The sequence below is a fragment of the Lontra canadensis genome, unplaced genomic scaffold (genome assembly GCF_010015895.1).
Source record: "Lontra canadensis isolate GAN:19392208 unplaced genomic scaffold, GSC_riverotter_1.0 scaffold215, whole genome shotgun sequence".
NCBI lineage: Eukaryota > Metazoa > Chordata > Mammalia > Carnivora > Mustelidae > Lontra > Lontra canadensis.
The window spans coordinates 936,805-956,314 of record NW_022631209.1 but is presented as its reverse complement, the minus strand read 5'-3'; the positions used below and the strand labels follow the sequence as shown (position 1 = coordinate 956,314).

General features: G+C 39.5%; 1 protein-coding gene across 6 annotated transcripts in view; it reads right to left on the bottom strand.

The window, feature by feature from the left end:
• Positions 1 to 231: 231 nt before the first annotated feature.
• ACBD5 (acyl-CoA binding domain containing 5) overlaps positions 232 to 19,510 on the bottom strand; it is a 44,347-nt gene continuing 25,068 nt past the window's right edge. For all 6 annotated transcript variants that reach the window (XM_032848927.1, XM_032848924.1, XM_032848923.1 and 3 more), the window contains 5 exons: positions 16,925 to 17,186; positions 12,688 to 12,887; positions 8,734 to 8,778; positions 8,295 to 8,404; positions 232 to 1,742 (listed from right to left, as the gene is read on the bottom strand). In XM_032848927.1, coding sequence (XP_032704818.1) covers positions 1,730 to 1,742; positions 8,295 to 8,404; positions 8,734 to 8,778; positions 12,688 to 12,887; positions 16,925 to 17,186 — 630 coding nt within the window. In that variant the 3' untranslated portion in view covers positions 232 to 1,729. The remainder of the gene's footprint in view (positions 1,743 to 8,294; positions 8,405 to 8,733; positions 8,779 to 12,687; positions 12,888 to 16,924; positions 17,187 to 19,510) is intronic.

Below are 19,510 nucleotides of genomic sequence, written 5' to 3'. Positions count from 1 at the left end.
ACTTTGGAATAGGATACAAATGGTTATCCCTAGGAGTTAGTCACCTCCCATTGCCTGTAATGAATCACAACTGCTTACATTCTTAATTTACATTTAGTTAATTTATTTACTAATGAGAAAAGCCACCATTTTCTGATACCAAATTGATAATCTAATTTTTGAAAATAATCCCTGATCCACAGGTCTAAATCTTATTTTTACATATAATTCAGTTACTTGCGTCATTTTTTTCCCTAAATAACTAGAGAACAGTTTTTAAAAAGCAAATATTAGTAATCCCTTTAGATAGATGCATTTTAATCAAGATGTGATTGAAAAATAAAAAACACCAAGTTACATGAAAAAAAAAAAAAAGGAAAAAGAGTCTGGGGAAAGCAAATTGTATTCTTATACTTTTTTCTTCAAGCAAACACAGAACCACCCTCTATCCTAGGGATGGATTACTTTCTTATTGAAAACACTCTGAACACACGATGCTTAACCCAACATCATACATACCAAGAATGCTTAAAAATTATTTGCTACTATGCCTTCGAATGAGAGACATCTTTATGGTACAAGGTACATCTAAATGAGTGGAGTTTTGGAAGGTTTACAGGAAGAGTAATTCCAAACAAAGCCTTCTAAATTACAGTCTTTTTAGTCTAAATGGGGTAGGGGCACATTTAAGTTTACATTAGTTGGGTGTGCCTTACTCATACGGAAGCACATAGCCTGCCAGCTTGCAAATCCTTCCATCACCCTTGTGAAATAGGTGTATCTCAAATATTATACCCCGAAGGAAAAACGGAGGCACTAGGAGGTTAAGAGTCCCGTCTGTTTAGTTTGCCAGTTGCAGAAAAGTGATTTTCATGTGTTTCCTTTTTGACCTTTGTAAAAACAGTATAAATAAGTTTTCATTTTATATTTCAAAGCACCCTATGAAGCAGAAACAAGATATCCTCAGTTAAAGAAAAGCGATTACAAAGGAATAAATGTATAAGATTGAATAAAATCTTATCAATGATCTACAGGCTCAGAGTATACTTTCAGACCTACTTGAAGCCAATTCTTCATCATCCCTGTCAGCGGGTAATGTCTAATTTGTGTTCATGTGTAAAAAGTAAGCCTCATACATAGGACTCTACTCTGTAATAATGATGCCTGAACACTAAGTCAGCACTATGAATGCCCTGGAGAGATTAGGGGCAGCCCACAGACTGGATGTGGAGAAGATTCTTCCAGCAGTTTTCTACTCCTTGGCATGGCAATTCAGTGACTAAGATAGAAAGTTGATTTAATCTCATTTGAAATTCACGCCTGGTTTGCATTCTTCCTCATAGTTAATTTAGAAAATTAAAAATATCCAGTTATAAATCTCATCTCATTATCACAACTGTACCTTGGAAAAGCAGCTTATAGTTCTCTATGGGAGATAATCAGGTAAACATGTTACCAAACAATAATTAATAATTTAATGTCCTTCAAGTTCAAGGGTAGGGCAAATCTATGTATGCTACTTATAACCTAGTTGAGATTAATTATTCAAGTATCAGCAATATTAGTCCTTAAAATGTTATCATTTGTGTAGTGCAAAATATATATATGTATATATGTACACAAACCAAACTATTGGATGACAAAATGAAGTGTAATCATCACAAACTGAGATTTCTTGTGAGTTCCACATTCCATTTCATTCTGAGGTCATTCAGGCCCAGTAGTCTTCTTGGGTAAAATACCATTTCCTTCAGTTCAGTTTTCTTTAAAAAGAAAGTAAAAACCAATTTCCTATGAATATAAATGCAACCTGAATACAAACACATCCATGCCAAAGAATTCTCTGAAAAATCACATATAATAATATTCACATTCAGTAGCAAACCATAAAATTACCAACAGTCCTTAAGAAATTACTTCTCATCCTTTTCTAAGTTGGCTTAATGCAATTCAGAGTTTTGGGAATTATTTTATAACTTGCAAATGCTGTGAAACAAAAAAGCTGAGTAAGACTACAAAAGCCTGATAGATGTATAACCTAGACTATTCATTTAATCAACACATACTGGGACGCATAGGGGGCTCAGCTAGTTAAGCATCTGCCCTCAGCTCAGGTCATGATCCCAGGGTCCTAGAATCAAGTCCCGGATAGGGCGCTCTGCCCAGCGGGGAGCCTGTCTCTCCTTCTCCCTCTTACTCCCGCTCCCCCTACTGATGCACTCTCTCTGTCAAATAAGTAAATAAAAATCTTTTTTTAAAAAATCAACATATATTTTGTGTCTGTTACTTTCCAGGCACTGTGCCAAGCACTGGGGATCCAAACATAAATGAGTCAGGCTCTCAACTTTCAAGAGAGCTCTCAGGTTAGCTTGTGGGTTGGGGGGAGACATAAAAACTAACAATTTGGAAGGTAAAATATGACGGTTTTATTCATAGCAGAGTGAATGAGTGACTGGAGAAGCGTAGGCTTATTAGCACGAGTCAAAACAATTCACAGATGATCGTAAGTCTGAGAAGGGTCCCACAGCTATAAAATCTCTCTTCCCTCCCCAGAATTCAAGATGCCAAAACGGCTGAAACGTTCTCAACACACATTCGTTCCTCACCTCGGGAGAAATGCTCTTATGCAACTCCTTGGCGGGAGTGATATTTTATTTTATTTTATTTTATTTTTTTAATTTTTTTTTTAAAGATTTTATTGTATTTATTTGACAGAGAGAGATCACAGTAGACAGAGGCAGGCAGAGAGACAGAGAGAGAGAGAGAGGGAAGCAGGCTCCCCACTGAGCAGAGAGCCCAATGCAGGACTCGATCCCAGGATCCTGAGATCATGACCTGAGCTCAAGGCAGCGGCTTAACCCACTGAGCCACCCAGGCGTCCCGGGAGTGATATTTTAGATAATACCATCATCCTTTATCTTCTGTAGAAAGTCTCTTAGGTATACTTCCTTGGTGGGCATGATATTTTAAATAATCAGATCAATTTTCACATAACATAAGGAGAGCCCTCAAGGCATGAAGGGGAAAAAAAGGCCCCTGGAGCCAGAACAGAATTGTGCGTGGCCCTTTTTTTTTTCTTGAAGATTTTATTTCTTTATCTGAGAAAGAGAGAGAGAGAGAGCATGTGCATGCCCGAACTGGGGGGAGGCACAATGGGAGAGGGAGAAGCAGACTCCCTGCTGAGCAAAGAGCCCAAATGGGGCTGCGGCTGGATCCCAGGACCCTGAGATCATGACCCGAGCTGAAGGCAGATGCTTAACTGACTGAGCCACCCAGGCGTCCCCAGAATTGCGGGTTGGTTCCAAAGACTAACAGCCTGAGGGAGGCTTTAGCGAAACGTTAGCAGAAAGGTGCATGAACAGTTAGCAAAACTTACTAAGAACCCATGTGATATAGATTACTAAGCAAAATCCTCTGCAGATTTACAAAAAAGCACACAACTCTCTGAACCCTCAATCTTCTCCTCTAATAGGGAAATAGACACAAATCGCCATCGGTATTTTCAGAACTTTAGTATGTTTTTCAAGGCTCTTCCTGAGATCTTTGTGTCCTTTTTTCTTTTTAAATGAAATTGCAAAATGTCGGATATGGTGTGATAAGAAAAGAAAAGTTACAGAAAACAACTGATTAAGGGTAGAGGGAAACATCATGCCTTTCCCCCGGCCGCTCAAGGATCTGCTCAGCGGTACTGATGAGGTCCTCTCCGCTCCTCAGAAGCAGAAGCCTGACTTTTCCAGGCAGGACCATCTGCCCTGAGCTCCACCTGAAGAGTGTTCATGCAGAGATCCTCCCTACACCTACTCTGTTTCTAGAACCTCTCTACTGAAAGCTCAGTGCTCCAAAAAATTTACATGTGTATTTATGGACCTGGGCAGAATGAAAAAGAAAAGTGGTTACAAATATCCTTCCCTTCAAAGTAATAGCTCAAGAGTGGTCTTTTGGAATTAATTGGGTGGCTTTTAGTATTTTACTTGGGATAATTTTACTAGAATGGTCAGGCTGGGGACCTGGGAAGAGGCAGAAACACAGAAGGCTCCGCAAGGCCAACTTCTGAACAAGTCTGCATGTGCTACTGTTCATACCACATCCAGAAAAAACGTCTTTTTTTGGTTTTGGGGTTGTTGTTGTTTGTTTGTTTTTTTTCTTGATCCACTGCAGAGTGATAATGTAAGCAATATACTTTTTTTTTTTTTTAAGATTTTATTTATTGGAGAGAGAGGATGCATAAGCAGGGGGGTGGCAGGCAGAGGGAGAGGGAGACCAGACTCCCCGCTGAGCAGGGAGCCAGAGGCAGAACTCGATTCCAGGATCCCCTTTGATGACCTGAGCTGAAGGCAGACACTTAACAGACTGAGCCACCCAGGCACCCTGTGAGCAATTTACTTTGAATTTAGATTTGTCTATACTGGGGAGAAAAGAAAATCAAGCAGTGGACCTCACACACTACTTTTAATGTTTAAGAAAACATCTTTTCGGGGCACCTGGGTGGCTCAGTGGGTTAGGCCTCCGCCTTCAGCTGGGGTCATGATCTCGGCGTCCTGCAATCGAGTCCTCCATCAGGCTCTCTGCTCAGCGGGGAGCCTGCTTCCCCACCCCCTGACTCTCTGCCTGCCTCTCTGCCTACTTGTAATCTCTCTCTCTGTCAAATAAATAAATAAAATAAAATAAAATAAAATAAAGAGGGCGCCTGGGTGGCTCAGTGGGTTAAAGCCTCTGCTTTCCGCTCGGGTCATGATCCCAGGGTCCTGGGATCGAGCCCCACATCGGGCTCTCTGCTCAGCAGGGAGCCTGCTTCCCCCTCTCTTTCTGCCTGCCTCTCTGCCTACTTGTGATCTCCCTCTGTCAAATAAATAAATAAAATCTTAAAAAAAAAAAAAAAAGAAAACATCTTTTCAAAAAGCTTACCACAAAGAGACAAGCTGCTTATTTTAAATATATATGGAACGTTCTCAGAGTGCCTGTACCCAGATGCCTATTTATTAAATAAAATGGGGGAAAAAATTTTTTTTAATAAATAAATAATTAAATAAAACAAAGCTTTCTGTATCAGACAGTACTTCAATGTGAACTCCTACAAATAGTGGGCATTCAGCCAGGCACTCTGCACACATTTACTGAGAACCCACTACATGCCAGACACTGTCTGAGAGGTCGAGGCACAGGACGGTCCCTATTATGAATAGGGCACACCCACTCCTTTCCACCCCTTTGCCACTCTAACTGGATTTCTGGATTTTTCTCCTCATCTCTAACACAGAACCCATCTCCTCCAAACCATACACATTGTTTTCTATTTTTCATTCCTGTAACTGTCAGATTAAAAATTGCTACACACTTTCAGATGAAAAGATGTCTAAGTCCCCTCAGGGCTGAAACATATTTGCATATCAATGGCTCTACCTCTAACCCCAGTTAATTTGTTACATATATAAACAAATAGGTAAAAAACTATCTCATTGGGAGCACCTGGGTGGCTCAGTGAGTTGAGCATCAGACACTTGATTTTGGCTCAGGTCATATGATCTCAGGGTCTGGGATCAACTGGCCTGTGTCAGACTCCGTGCTCAGTGGGGAGTCTGCTTGAGATTTTCTCTCTTTCTCCCTCTGCCCCTCCCCTCTGCTTGCTCTCTCTCTCAAATAAACAAATCTTAAAAAACAACAACTATCTCATCAAAATGCAGTTGCGCAGTGGTAAATTATTGGTAATTTGGAAAGACTAAACACTTAACACATTGAAAACTTGATGAAGATTCAACAATAACAAAGTAGAATATTCATAGGGAGCGTTTCTCGATTCAGAGACATCTGGAAGCAACTGAAAGGGATACTTAGGAGAAATGATATAAATGTCTATCAGTAAGGAGGATCTTAAAAAAATGCTTACAGAAAAACCATAGTTTTTGGTGACTGCTGAAGCAAAGTCACTGTGTTTTCTGTCTTTAATAAAGTGTCAAGCTATTACAAACTTTAGCATAACACAAATTATTAACCCAAGTAAGCTTCAGGGGTTTTGTCTTGTGCCAAATTCCTCTACTCTCCAGTCCTCAACTTTCGACAAAGGAAACCTGAAAAGGCACTTTGAAATATATTGCAAAATATGTCAACATCCAACTTTAGTGCCACTGTGTCCTGCTGCTTGAGTCTAGCACTCTTACTACACAGTGAAAAGAGGCTGGGTTCTTTTTCCCTTCATTTATCAGGGAAATTAAAATTTAAAACACTGTGTGAGGGGCACCTGGGGAGCTCAGTTGGTTAAGCATCTGCCTTCAGCTTAGGTCATGATCTCAGGGTCCTGGGATCAACAAGCCCCATGTCGGGCTCCTTGCTCAGTGGAAAGCTGCTTCCCCCTCTCTCTCTGCCTGCACCACCCCCATGCTCTCTCTGTTGCTAAATAAAATCTTAAAACAAAACAAAACAAAAAAACCACAGTGTATCACTAAACCCAACCATCATGGGAGATGTAAAGTGTGTGAAAAGAAGAAAAGAAAGGACTTAGACAAAGGTTTATCGAACCCTGACACCCACCTTTCACACAGCTTAAATGACATCTATACAAATGACTTAGAAAAGAGGTAAATAACACTGTGAGAGCAGTTTTTGTTTCTGAACTCCTACTCAAGTTTTTTCAAGTGGGCGTATGTATTCCAAGAACGTGAATGTACCACGGAACTTCTTTAGTTCTCTCACGAACATAAGTCAAACTGTATTAATGTAAGCAGAAAGCAGGAAGACTGAAAGGATTCACCCACACCCCGATGCATTTTGGTTTCTCTGCCATCACGTATTATCACGGGAGCACTTAACACTAACTAGCGTGCTGCTTATCCCTTTCAGAGAAGAGAAGGACAGATGTCTCCTTTCGGCTTTTGGTAGCAAGTACAGTTAACAGTTAACTAGGGAGCTGGGTTCTTTGGCAGAACAACAACATACCCATAATTATTTAAACTTATAAATTTTTTTTAAAGGATTTTATTTATTTGACAGACAGAGATCACAAGTAGGCAGAGAGGCAGGCAGAGAGAGAGGAGGAAGTAGGCTCCTCACTGGGCAGATAGCCAGATGCGGGGCTCGATCCCAGGACCCTGAGATCATGACCTGAGCCGAAGGCAGAGACTTTAACCCACTGAACCACCCAGGAGCCCCTAAACTTATAGATTTTTAAAAATGGGTTTTGACTGCACATATATTAGAGAGCACTGAAAATGATCAAATATGCTATTTCTTCTCCCCGTCTGTTGTTACTTAATGGGAAATGGTGATGAAAACACCAAAAAGGAAGTAAGGCCAGGAGTGGGTTAAACGGTACGGTGGTCTATATGCCCACCCATGTGAAGTAATTCAGTTTACACAGTGTCTCCAAAAAAATGCTTTAAGGATTTTTTTTTAATTTTATTTTTTATAAACATATAATATATTTTTATCCCCAGGGGTACAGGTCTGTGAATCGCCAGCTTTACACACTTCACAGCACTCACCAGAGCACATACCCTCCCCAATGTCCATAACCCCACCCCCCCCAACCCCCCTCCCCCCATCAACCCTCAGTTTGTTTTGTGAAATTAAGAGTCACTTATGGTTTGTCTCCCACCCTTTAAGGATTTTCTTGAACCCAAGAGACTGAGCCTCAGGTTATTCCTAACCTAGACAATCTCAAGAGTTCTTTCAAGGGTCCCAGTATGTTCTCAGACCTATTTGAGGCATCTCCTGGCATCCCAAACTGGAATTTTGGCCCTCAAGTTAGAAAAACCTCTATTTCTAGGGGTGCCTGGGTGGCTCAGTGGGTTAAAGCCTCTGCCTTCGGCTCAGGTCATGATCCCAGGGTCTTGGGATCGAGCCCCGAATCGGGCTCTCTGCTCAGCAAGGGAACCTGCTTCCACCTCTCTCTCTCTCTGCCTGCCTCTCTGCCTACTTGTGATCTCTGCCTGTCAAATAAATAAATAAATAAAATCTTTAAAAAAAAAAAAAAAAGGAAAGAAAAGTCTATTTCTAGATAGTCAACCATCAGGCTAAAAATCTTCTGAAATGAAATGAAATAATGCATACAGGCATTATTTGTCTCCCTACCCATTGTCTATAATCCTTTAAAGTTAGCAAAGGGCCAAAATAAGCATCAGACTTTAATTTTTTTTAAGCCTAACAGATACCTAGAAATCCACTAGATATCATTTCCAAGATAGTTTGGGTCTCAGGATTGGTACAGAATGTTCAGTATGACAATATCCATATGGAGCTATCCTCTTCACCGCTATTAAAAGCTCTGTCTGCTATACACTTTAAGACTCTGCACACTATTGTCAATTATAAAACTAAATTACCTTCTCCTTCTTTGATAATATAAATGCACCAACCACTGGGCAATAAAAGGCCATATGATAGCAAAAGTTAATGCACCAGGAGACATCTCAAAGGGCCACCAAGATGGTCTCTGAGGAAATAAAATAAGCTAGTCACAAGTCTATTACACATTGCATGTATAAACATAAAAACATAGCTATTTCCTAGTTTTAAAAATATAAAACTTAATAACAAACCTCAGTCCTGCTAAACAAAAGGGAGATATTCTGTATCTTAGAGCGTAATTCAGTAAGCAGACTTTCAGGAGTACTTTAGACTTAAACACACAGCAAATATGTTTTACTTCAAAGCTCTTCAGGGTAGATTTCATTTGGAATACTTTAAGAACCTCATATAATCTAAATTCATTTTAAGTTATTTGAAACCTTGGGACTTGGATTTAAGGAAAGAATTTCTTACCTGTGAGGGAGGTTGATTACTGCTCTGTAATGTTGATGATTTTGCCTATAAATACAAATGAAAGTGATTCAGCTTTGACAAAAATGAGAAAAAAAATATTAATTTTTCTATTTCCTATTTTTTTTTAAAGGCTAAAATATTAGTTCATTCTGTGAACCATGCTTTGATTGTCCTGAAACCCATACTGGCCAGATAACAAGGTCCCTAAATTGGTCCCTAGCCAAATTAACACCTTTGACATTTTATATTTATAGTTCAAATTATATAAAATTATCAAAATAAAACCTCAAACTAATCAAAACCATTACTTCTTTTATACTGTTATTAAATTACCTAGTCAATTTTTCTTATTCTTTAATTTAAAAAAAAATTACCAACTTACAAACACATCTGAGAACCACAGCCTTGATTATTATGAAAATTATAAATCATATCTGAAGATCTGTTTTGAAAATTCATGTTAAGTTACACCACAAGAGGTATGATAAATATGAGAAATGAACTGTTAATGTTGTAGGTTTGTTTTTAAATTTTTTCCAGCTTTATTAAGATATAATTTAAGCTATAATTAATACATATACATGTGATGATTTGGTACATATATACATTGTGAAATGATTACTATAATCAAATTAATTAACACATTCCTCACCTCACATAGTTACATTTTCTGAGGGGAGAGACACTGTCAATTTTTTAATTAGATGCATAAACTAAGCAGAAAAATTTCAAATTAATTTAGGAAACTCATATTCCAACTTGGCTCATCCAGAAAACAAGTTTCTACACTAATTGTTGGAAATTTATTACTCTAGTTTCTCCATTTATTATAATTTCATAGAAATGGTATGAGGAGTGTCTGGGTGGCTCAGTTGGTTGAGCCTCTGCCTTCAGCTCAGGTCATGGTCTCAGGGTCCCGGGATGGAGCCCCACATTGGGCTTCCTGCTCAGCGGGGAGCCTGCTTCCCCCCGCTCTCTCCGCCTGCCTCTCTGCCTACTTGTGATCTCTGTCTGTCAAATAAATAATAAATTAAAAAATCTTTTAAAAAAATAAATAAAGCAGCAATTACTAACAAATACTAAGGTAGAGTCAGAACTATTAAATGTTAACTATTAGCGGATTTTTTTCCAAAGTAATAAAGGGTCTGAAAGGCAAATGAAGATTCCTAAGGATGCTTGCTTCCATCTAAGTAGCACTGGGACTAGCTGTATAACAAGCATTGTGATTTTTTGCTTTAATGATATTTATCCATACATGTTGTTGGAAAAAAAAGTCAGTGACACGTGTGAAAGCACAGTACAGAAGACTTTCTTCAAGGGACCTTCTTCATGGGTACAGGGGGCTTCTACGGTAGGAGGAGACAGAAGGGGCTCAACTCCCAGTGCAGCATGGGCAAGGGGAATTCCATGTCAGGGAGTAGGGCTGGGATCAGTGGATGGAAAATTCCTAATAGGAAACATCAGGGGTAAGGTAGATTCTAGCGAAACCGACCTAACAGGATTGTTGCTGAAGTCGGGCCAGAGTGATCTCAGACATGACCAGGGAGCCTGTGGAGGATGAGGAGCCCAGCTAGTCAAACTGACTGGGCAAGGTTCTTGATAAAACCGGTTTGTACATGGAAGAAGAGAAGACACGGGCCTAAAAGAACGTTCAGGAGTCTGATTCAAGTTTTGTCGAGCAATGAACCTTTGTCACTATCACTGGCTTTCACATAATTTAGATGTTCTGTTCACCATTCTATTGCTAGATTAAAGTAAGGATTACTGAATTTTTTAAAAAGATTTTTGAAAGGAAAAATCCCAGATAGCTGTAACCATTGCAAAGAAAATATGAAGACAGAGAATTATCTAAGTGAGGACCTCTCTCAGGCTGTGAACTTCCTGAGGGAAGAAAAAACCACGATGGCTTACTATCATTGCTATTACAGTCACTCATCATCTCATGGGACAATATGTAAATGTCACAGGAGTGTTCCAGGCACTGTACTATGCATTTTACTTCACCTTCTGAACTTTGAGACAGGCATCATGAAGCAGGCATCACTAGTATTTCCATTTTTTTTTAAAGATTTTATTTATTTATTTGACAGACAGGGATCACAAGTAGGCAGAGAGGCAGGCAGAGAGAGAGGAGGAAGCAGGCTCCCTGCTGAGCAGAGAGCCCGATGTGGGGCTCAATCCCAGGACTCTGAGATCATGACCTGAGCGGAAGGCAGAGGCTTTAACCCACTGAGCCTCACAGGCGCCCCTAGTATTTCCATTTTATAGATAAGGAAACTGAGGCACAGCGAAGTAAAAAAACCTGACTGAAGACCACACAGCGGAGCCAGGATTTGAATCCAGGTAGTTTGTTCCAAGCTCTGCCATATAGTGCTGTCTCCCCTTTCCTTTACATGTCTACTGCCTAGAAAAGTATCTGGCATGTACCCATTCAACGAATATTTATGCGGCGCCTGGGCCCCTCACTCAATGAAGCATCTGCCTTCGGCTCGGGTCATGATCCCAGGGTCCTGGGATCAAGCCCCACATCAAGGTCTCTGCTCAGCGGAGATCCTGCTTCTCCCTCTCCCTCTGCCTGCCACTCTGCCTACTTGTGCTCTCTATCTCCCTGCCAAATAAATAAAATCTTTATAAAAAAAATATATGTATAACTATATTTATTGAGTGAATGAACCTCAGGCAGCTTACTGTGATGGAAAGTGCACTGCATGAGAAATCTGAAAAGTTTAGTTACAGAGCTGGCTCCGCCACTAATGTCACCTTCTTTGTCTGCTGAACTAGGGGTACCGAACTAAGTTTCCTTTAGTTCTATCATCAATTTATTTCTTTTATTCATCCAAATGAATTATGCAAATTTTAGGGGGAAAGTCCTTAACATGTTAGCATCTTTTTTCTATTTGCTTTATGTAAGCTAAGAATAAAAAAGAAAACTAAAAATCCAAAGGATTTTTAGCAGAATTTCAATACCATTAGAGACATTAAACATTTAAAAAATACTCTAAAAAAGTCATAGAATAGGGGCTGCTTCTTCCTCTGCCTGCCACTCCCCCTGCTTTGCTTGCTCACTCTCTCTCTCTGACAAATGAATAAATAATATCTGGGGAAAAAAAATTTAAAAAGCCTGACCCAAAAGCTAAGTACCACTTAATAGAAAATTTTTCGAGTGTAAAATTACCAGTACCATGTTGGAGGCAAAGTAGGGTATTTAATATCGGAAGAATAAGAGAAAAAGAGCTGATAAGAGGACCCTGGCTGGCTCAGTCATTGGAGTGTTGGTCTCTTGATGCTGGGGTTGAGGGTTCGAGCCCCAAGTTGGATGAACAGATTACTTGAAAATAAAATCCTTTTTTTTTTTCTTTAAGATTTTATTTATTTATTTGAGAGAGAGAGCACAAGCAGAGGTAGGGGCAGAGGGAGAGGAAGAAGCAGACTCCATGCTGAGGAGGGTACCTGATGCGGGGCTCGATCCCAGGACTCTGGGATCAAGACCTGAGCCAAAGGCAGATGCTTAACCGACTGAGCCACCCAGGCGTCCCAGGCCCATCTTATTTTTTTCAAGATTTTTTTTAAACTAATCTCTATACCCAGCATAGGGATCAAATTTACAACCCTGAGATCAGGAGTCACATGCTCTACTAACTGAGTCAGCCAGGCACCCCTGGGTCAGGCTCTTACTTAAGTAAACACTATTTTCAAAGGTAGATCCTTTTTATTTAATTTTTAAAATTACTTTATTTTTTTTAAGTAATCTCTCTGCCCTAGCTGGGACTTGAACTTATAACCCAGACATCACGCATTGCACCCTCTACCGACTGAGCCAGCCAAGCGCCCCTAAGGCCTTTTTATTTTTAATCATTACATTACATTGATTTGTGTAAATATGATCAACACAGGTTATACTTTGATGGTATTTTACAGGATCACCAGTAAAAGAAGACAAATTCAAAAGCTCACCTGTGAAGCCGTTAGCGTTTCCAGTTTATGAAGTCTCTGAAGGACGTTCTGCATGTCCTCCTGCAAGCGCATGAGGACAAGAGCTATCTGTTCATTGAGGCTGCCTCTTGACCCTCTGTCGGAGCCCCAGCGTTCCCCATCACCTCCGCTTCCTACTTGCCGACCCTTGGATCCTTCGCTCATGTGTGGCATTCTATGCCCTATTTTAAGAGAGCAAAATAAGGTACTTTTATTTAAGATTTCTTTTAAGATTTTTTTAAGATATCTATTTGAGATAGAGATTTTATTTACCTATTGGAGAGAGAGCGAGCATGAGCAGGGAGGAGAGGGACAAGTAGGTTCCCCGTGAGCAGGGAGCCCGATGCAGGCTCCATCTCAGGACCATCTCAGGATCCATCTCGGGATCATGACACAAGCTGAAGGCAGACACCCAACCAGCTAGGCCACCCAGGAGCCTCAAGGTAGTCTTAAATAATTCTTATAAAAGTAGCAACAGTGCACTTTACTCATTTTCTCGTTATTTCTTTGAGGTCTAAATCCCCAAAGCGGAGTGCAAGCAATCAGGACGTACACAAAATACTGGGAGCAAAATAGTAGGTACATAAGCTTCTATTTATATTGATATACCCGAAGTTTTCCTTGCTAAGGTTTTATAATGTACTTAGTACACTAGTACATGACTAAATGCATATAATTCACACATAATTTACATATTTGGGGTGCATTCTCATAAATTCCTTACTAATAAGGTAACGAGATGGAAAAATTTTGAAGACTGCATTTTTTTTTTTTTTAAGATTTTATTTTTCTATTTGTCAGAGAGAGAGACCATGAGCAAGCACAAGTGGGGCAGCAGCAGGGAGAGGGAGAGGGAGAAGCAGGCTCTCTGATGAGCAAGGAGCCTGACATGGGGCCCAATCCCACGACCCTGGGATCATGACCTGAGCCGAAGGCAGACGCTTAACTGACTGAGCCACCCAGGGGTCCCTGAAGACTGCTTTCTTAGAGTATTAAAAGCTACACTAAGTAGCTATGTTTTCCTTTTTGGTCATTTTTTATTTCATCGCATTATAAATCTCTCAAGAGGTTTTTTTAATGTATGTTTCTTGTTATAGATTCTACTTATCACTACTATTAAGATTTTGTTATTTAACCATCCATTATTTTTCCTCTACATATATTTATAGAACTGGCATTACCCTAACACAAGATTTTGGGTTCTTTTAAAAAAAAACTCATCAACATTTACCTGCATCATTAAATTTTATTTCAAAAACACTGCAACAGCTACATAAATTAATTCCCCATAAGACCATGAAGTAATTTACATAATTATTATCCAACTTTGGATAATTAGGATGTTTCCAAATTGTTGTGCTTATAGATTACACTGTCATGAATGCCTTTCTGTATAAATTCTTGCCCAAATTTCTACAGACTTCTTTAGGAAAAAGAGAATCAAAAAAGAATTACTGGGTCAAAGGATGACAATTTTGTAGAGGTTTTTTGTTGTTGTTGTTTATCTGTTTTTATTTTTTTTTTAAGATTTTTTATTTATTTTTTTGACAGAGAGAGATCACAAGCAGGCAGAGAGGCAGGTAGAGAGAGAGGAGGAAGCAGGCTCCCCGCTGAGCAGAGAGCCTGATGTGGGGCTCGATCCCAGGACTCTGGGATCATGACCTGAGCTGAAGAAGAGGCTTTAACCCACTGAGCCACCCAGGCACCCAGTTTCCTTTTGTTTTAAACAATAAAGAGGAACCTGTTTATCTCATTGCCCTGAAGCAGAAGCAGGATTCCCAAAGGTAAGCTTGCACCGAGCAGTGTTTTTGTAAAAGTGGTCTTGTTAGAGAAACGGAATTGGGGCTGTTTGCCAAGTTAAACCCCAAAGAGAACACTGAGGTGCTTGATGTCATTTTAAGAAGACTTCTACTCTTGCGTTGGAAGGAAGTAAGTTTTGAAGTGGTTCTTCAAGAAAGGACCACTTCATCTACCGGTATGGAATTTACAAGGGGGAAAAAAGTGGGAAATCTGGTCAGAGGCTTAGTTTTTTTCCTGCATCCTTAAGAGATTAAGATATTCTGTGAGGGCCTGTCAGTGGCTATGCAAGACCCTAGAGAATTACTCCCATCTCTGCTCACTTTACTATATTAGCTTTCAAACCAGCCCTCACAAAGACAGGATCAATCAGACCATTCCCAAGTTACAGTGATCTCCACCTCCAGCCACTCGACCCAGTTACTCATTTTTTTTCTTTTGGAGCACGTATCACCATTTGCAACCAAACTGAATTATTTACTTATTCACTGTCAGCTCCCCTTTACTAGAACAGGAGCTCTGTGGAAGGAGAGACAGTCTCATTCTCTTCAGCATCTCCAGGAACCCGGAACAGAGCCTGACAAAGAACAGCTCAATAATATTTCTTCAATGCTGAGGCAGATTTACTGCGAAGCTCATGAAGTTTAACTTCAGGGTCTGGCACTTTATGGACCCCTGTGATTGCCTGGAGTTGTGCTATTTTATAGGTTGGGTGAAGTCAGGTTATAAATAGGAAGCCCTTCACACATACAATTTTGGTAAATTTCTTAAGGGAAGGCTCTAAAAATATGTTGTGATCTTTCTCTTCTTTGTTAAATATGTACAATTTGGTGCATGTGTAAATGGCTATTGTTTAAACAATAATTTTCTTTTTTTTTTTTAAAGACTTTATTTACTTATTTGAGAGAGTGTGTGCACGAGAAAGTGTAAGAGCAGGGGAGAGGGGAGCAGGAGGGAGGGGGGCAGGCGGGAGGGGCAAAGCTTGAGGGAGAAGCAGACTCCCCACTGAGCATGGACTCTATCCCAGGGCCCCAGGATCCTGACATAAGCCAAAGGTAGACACTTAACCAACTGAGCCACCCAGGTGCCCTAAATGATAATTTTCTTAATACCATTAATTCTCTCTTTTTACCCCCATGTCTTCATTTGTTTTATATAGATTTTTTCAACCAGATGCACAGATAATCCTTCAACTTTTTATGACCTCATAAAATTATATACCGATCCTTTTTTTTAAGTGTACAACATAATAATTCAATATTTGTATATATTGCAAAATAATCACCACAATAAGTCCAATTAACATCTGTCATCATACAGTAACAGATTTTTTTCTTGTGATGATAACTTTTAAGATTTACTATCTTAGCAAATTTCAAATATGCAATACACTATGATTAATTACAGTCACCATGCTGTACATTATATCCCTATGACTTATTTCTTTTATAACTGCAAGTTTTTACTTTTTTTTTTAAACACTTTCTTTATTTATTTGAGTGAGAGAGTGAGAGAGAGCATGAGGAGGTAGAAGGTCAGAGGGAGAAGCAGACTCCCCATGGAGCCAGGAGCCCGATGCGGGACTCGGGACTCGATACCAGGACTCCAGGATCATGACTGAGCCGAAGGCAGTTACTTAACCAACTGAGCTACCCAGGCAACCTACCTTTTGATCCTTGATGCATTTCACATCCCCCCACCCCACCTCTGCCTCTGGCAATCATCAATCTATCTATCCCCTATAAGCCTGGTCTTTTTTTTTTTTTAAGCTTGGTCTCTTTTTTTAGACTCTACAAATGAGATCATACAGTATTTGTCTTTCTATTAATTCTCTGTTTTTGACAGTACCTATTCATTCCTAACTATGAACAATTATAAATTAATATATACTTACTTTTCTTCCCCATTCAACTCTATTCTATTACCTGATCCCATTATTCTTAATGTTTACCTTCGTATTGTTAAATGTTCTTTTATTTTTACTACTTGATTTGTTAGCTTTAAATGCTATCGTTTGATTTAAGTAGGGAAATGAGGAAAAGACAGAATTCACATTTTTACCTACAGTAGCAAAAAAAAAGCAGAAATGCAACTGGAGGAACCAGTTAGTGATTGTTCGGGGGAAGAGGGAGTGACAGAACATAAAGACGGCTACCTCAAAAAACTGTGTAAAACATGTAGAAATAGGAATGTTCCCTGCCCCCCAACTCATACCTTCAGAGACAAACTACTGTGCCTTGTAGAGTCAAAGGAGAGAACCAGGAGTAAAGAAAAATTGGTCAGGTGTTACATAAGGATAATTTATAACAATCCCTTTGTAGATGGATAGTTCTAATGTCTCTCCTACCTGAAACTTTCCCGTTTTTTCCCGTTTTACTACAGTTTATAAAGAGACTCAGTGAGAAGAAAAAATAATACACACCTCTCCCTCTTCGGACATTGGAGAATTCCTCGTTTTCTCCACCCCGTCTCTCACGGTGTGGCGCTCCACTGTTACTTCGGCCATCTTCTCCTCCACGCTTTACTTCACCTTTTCCTTCAACTGCTACCACCTGCATATCCCCAATGTTGCCATTTCCAGGAGATCCTTCTTCAGGAAAAGCAGAATTTTCCAAGGGCTGATTGGGATCACCACCCAAGTAATATCGAAGTGGTCCATTGTTTGACGTAAAGCTGTCTAAAGACTACAGATTTAAAACAACACTTAGTTAAAAGCTATAAACATAAGTTTCTATGATAATAGAAGAATTAACTGTTTTTATAAAACTTTTTTCATGTAGGGGCGCCTGGGTGGCTCAGTGGGTTGAGGCCTCTGCCTTCGGCTCGGGTCATGATCCCAGGGTCCTGGGATCGAGCCCCGCATCGGGTTCTCTGCTCGGCGGGGAGCCTGCTTCCTCCTCTCTCTCTGCCTGCCTCTCTGCCTGCTTGTGATCTCTGTCTGTCAAATAAATAAATAAAATCTTTAAAAAAATAAATAAATAAATAAATAAATAAATAAAAATAAAAATAAAAAAACCTTTTTTCATGTTATGACATGAAATACTTTTTAGAAATACTTTTCTAAAGAGTTACTCAATTCATCTTCTGCCTTTTATATAGGGAAGAAATGGGACAGAAATGATTTACCCATGAGCAAAGAATTGAGGAATTTTGGCAATGAACTGTTCTAATGGGTCAGTGTTCATCCAAGAGACTTTTTTTAAATGTCGATTCTTATTCTAGTTACTATGCTAAACTCTAAGGATAATATGAAAAAAGAGGTAAAATCTCTGTCTGGAAGGCTTCTAGTCTTGAAAAGGGAGTGAAAGAAGTCAGATCATTACAGCATAGTTTGGTGTTACGAAAAAGACGGACAAGGGGTGTTTGCCACAGGAGCTCACAGGAGGGGTGCCCTCCTGGGGCTGAGTGAAGGCTTCCTCGATGAAATGATATGAAGGTGTAGTAATGATGTCAGCCTGTACCAATGGAGTAGTGGCAGGACAGAGGGTGATTTGAGAACTTTTGAGATTACAGAATCAATGGGAGTTGAAGACTGAATGTGGGAAGTAAGGGAAAGGAAAAGACCAGATGGTTTTGTGATACTCACCAAGATAAGAATACAGAGGACAACCAACACCAAAGAAATACAGACAATTGTGAGAACATACTATGAGCAACTCTACGCCAACAAATTTGACAATCTGGAAGAAATGGATGCATTCCTAGAGACATATAAACTACCACAACTGAACCAGGAAGAAATAGAAAGCCTGAACAGACCCATAACCAGTAAGGAGATTGAAACAGTCATCAAAAATCTCCAAACAAACAAAAGCCCAGGGCCAGACGGCTTCCCGGGGGAATTCTACCAAACATTTAAAGAAGAACTAATTCCTATTCTCTTGAAACTGTTCCAAAAAATAGAAATGGAAGGAAAACTTCCAAACTCATTTTATGAGGCCAGCATCACCTTGATCCCAAAACCGGACAAAGATCCCATCAAAAAAGAGAACTACAGACCAATATCCTTGATGAACACAGATGCTAAAATTCTCACCAAAATACTAGCCAATAGGATTCAACAGTACATTAAAAGGATTATTCACCACGACCAAGTGGGATTTATTCCAGGGCTGCAAGGTTGGTTCAACATCCGCAAATCAATCAATGTGATACAACACATTAATAAAAGAAAGAACAAGAACCATATGATACTCTCAATAGATGCTGAAAAAGCATTTGACAAAGTACAGCATCCCTTCCTGATCAAAACTCTTCAAAGTGTAGGGATAGAGGGCACATACCTCAATATTATCAAAGCCATCTATGAAAAACCCACCGCAAATACCATTCTCAATGGAGAAAAACTGAAAGCTTTTCCGCTAAGGTCAGGAACACGGCAGGGATGTCCATTATCACCACTGCTATTCAACATAGTACTAGAAGTCCTAGCCTCAGCAATCAGACAACAAAAGGAAATTAAAGGCATCCAAATCGGCAAAGAAGTCAAACTATCACTCTTCGCAGATGATATGATACTATATGTGGAAAACCCAGAAGACTCCACTCCAAAACTGCTTGAACTTGTACAGGAATTCAGTAAAGTGTCAGGATATAAAATCAATGCACAGAAATCAGTTGCATTTCTCTACACCAACAACAAGACAGAAGAAAGAGATATTAAGGAGTCAATCCCATTTACAATTTCACCCAAAACTATAAGATACCTAGGAATAAACCTAACCAAAGAGGCTAAGAATCTATACTCAGAAAACTATAAAGTACTCATGAAAGAAATTGAGGAAGACACAAAGAAATGGAAAAATGTTCCATGCTCCTGGATTGGAAGAATAAATAATGTGAAAATGTCTATGCTACCTAAAGCAATCTACACATTTAATGCAATTCCTATCAAAGTACCATCCATTTTTTTCAAAGAAATGGAACAAATAATCCTAAAATTTATATGGAACCAGAAAAGACCGTGAATAGCCAAAGGAATATTGAAAAAGAAAGCCAAAGTTGGTGG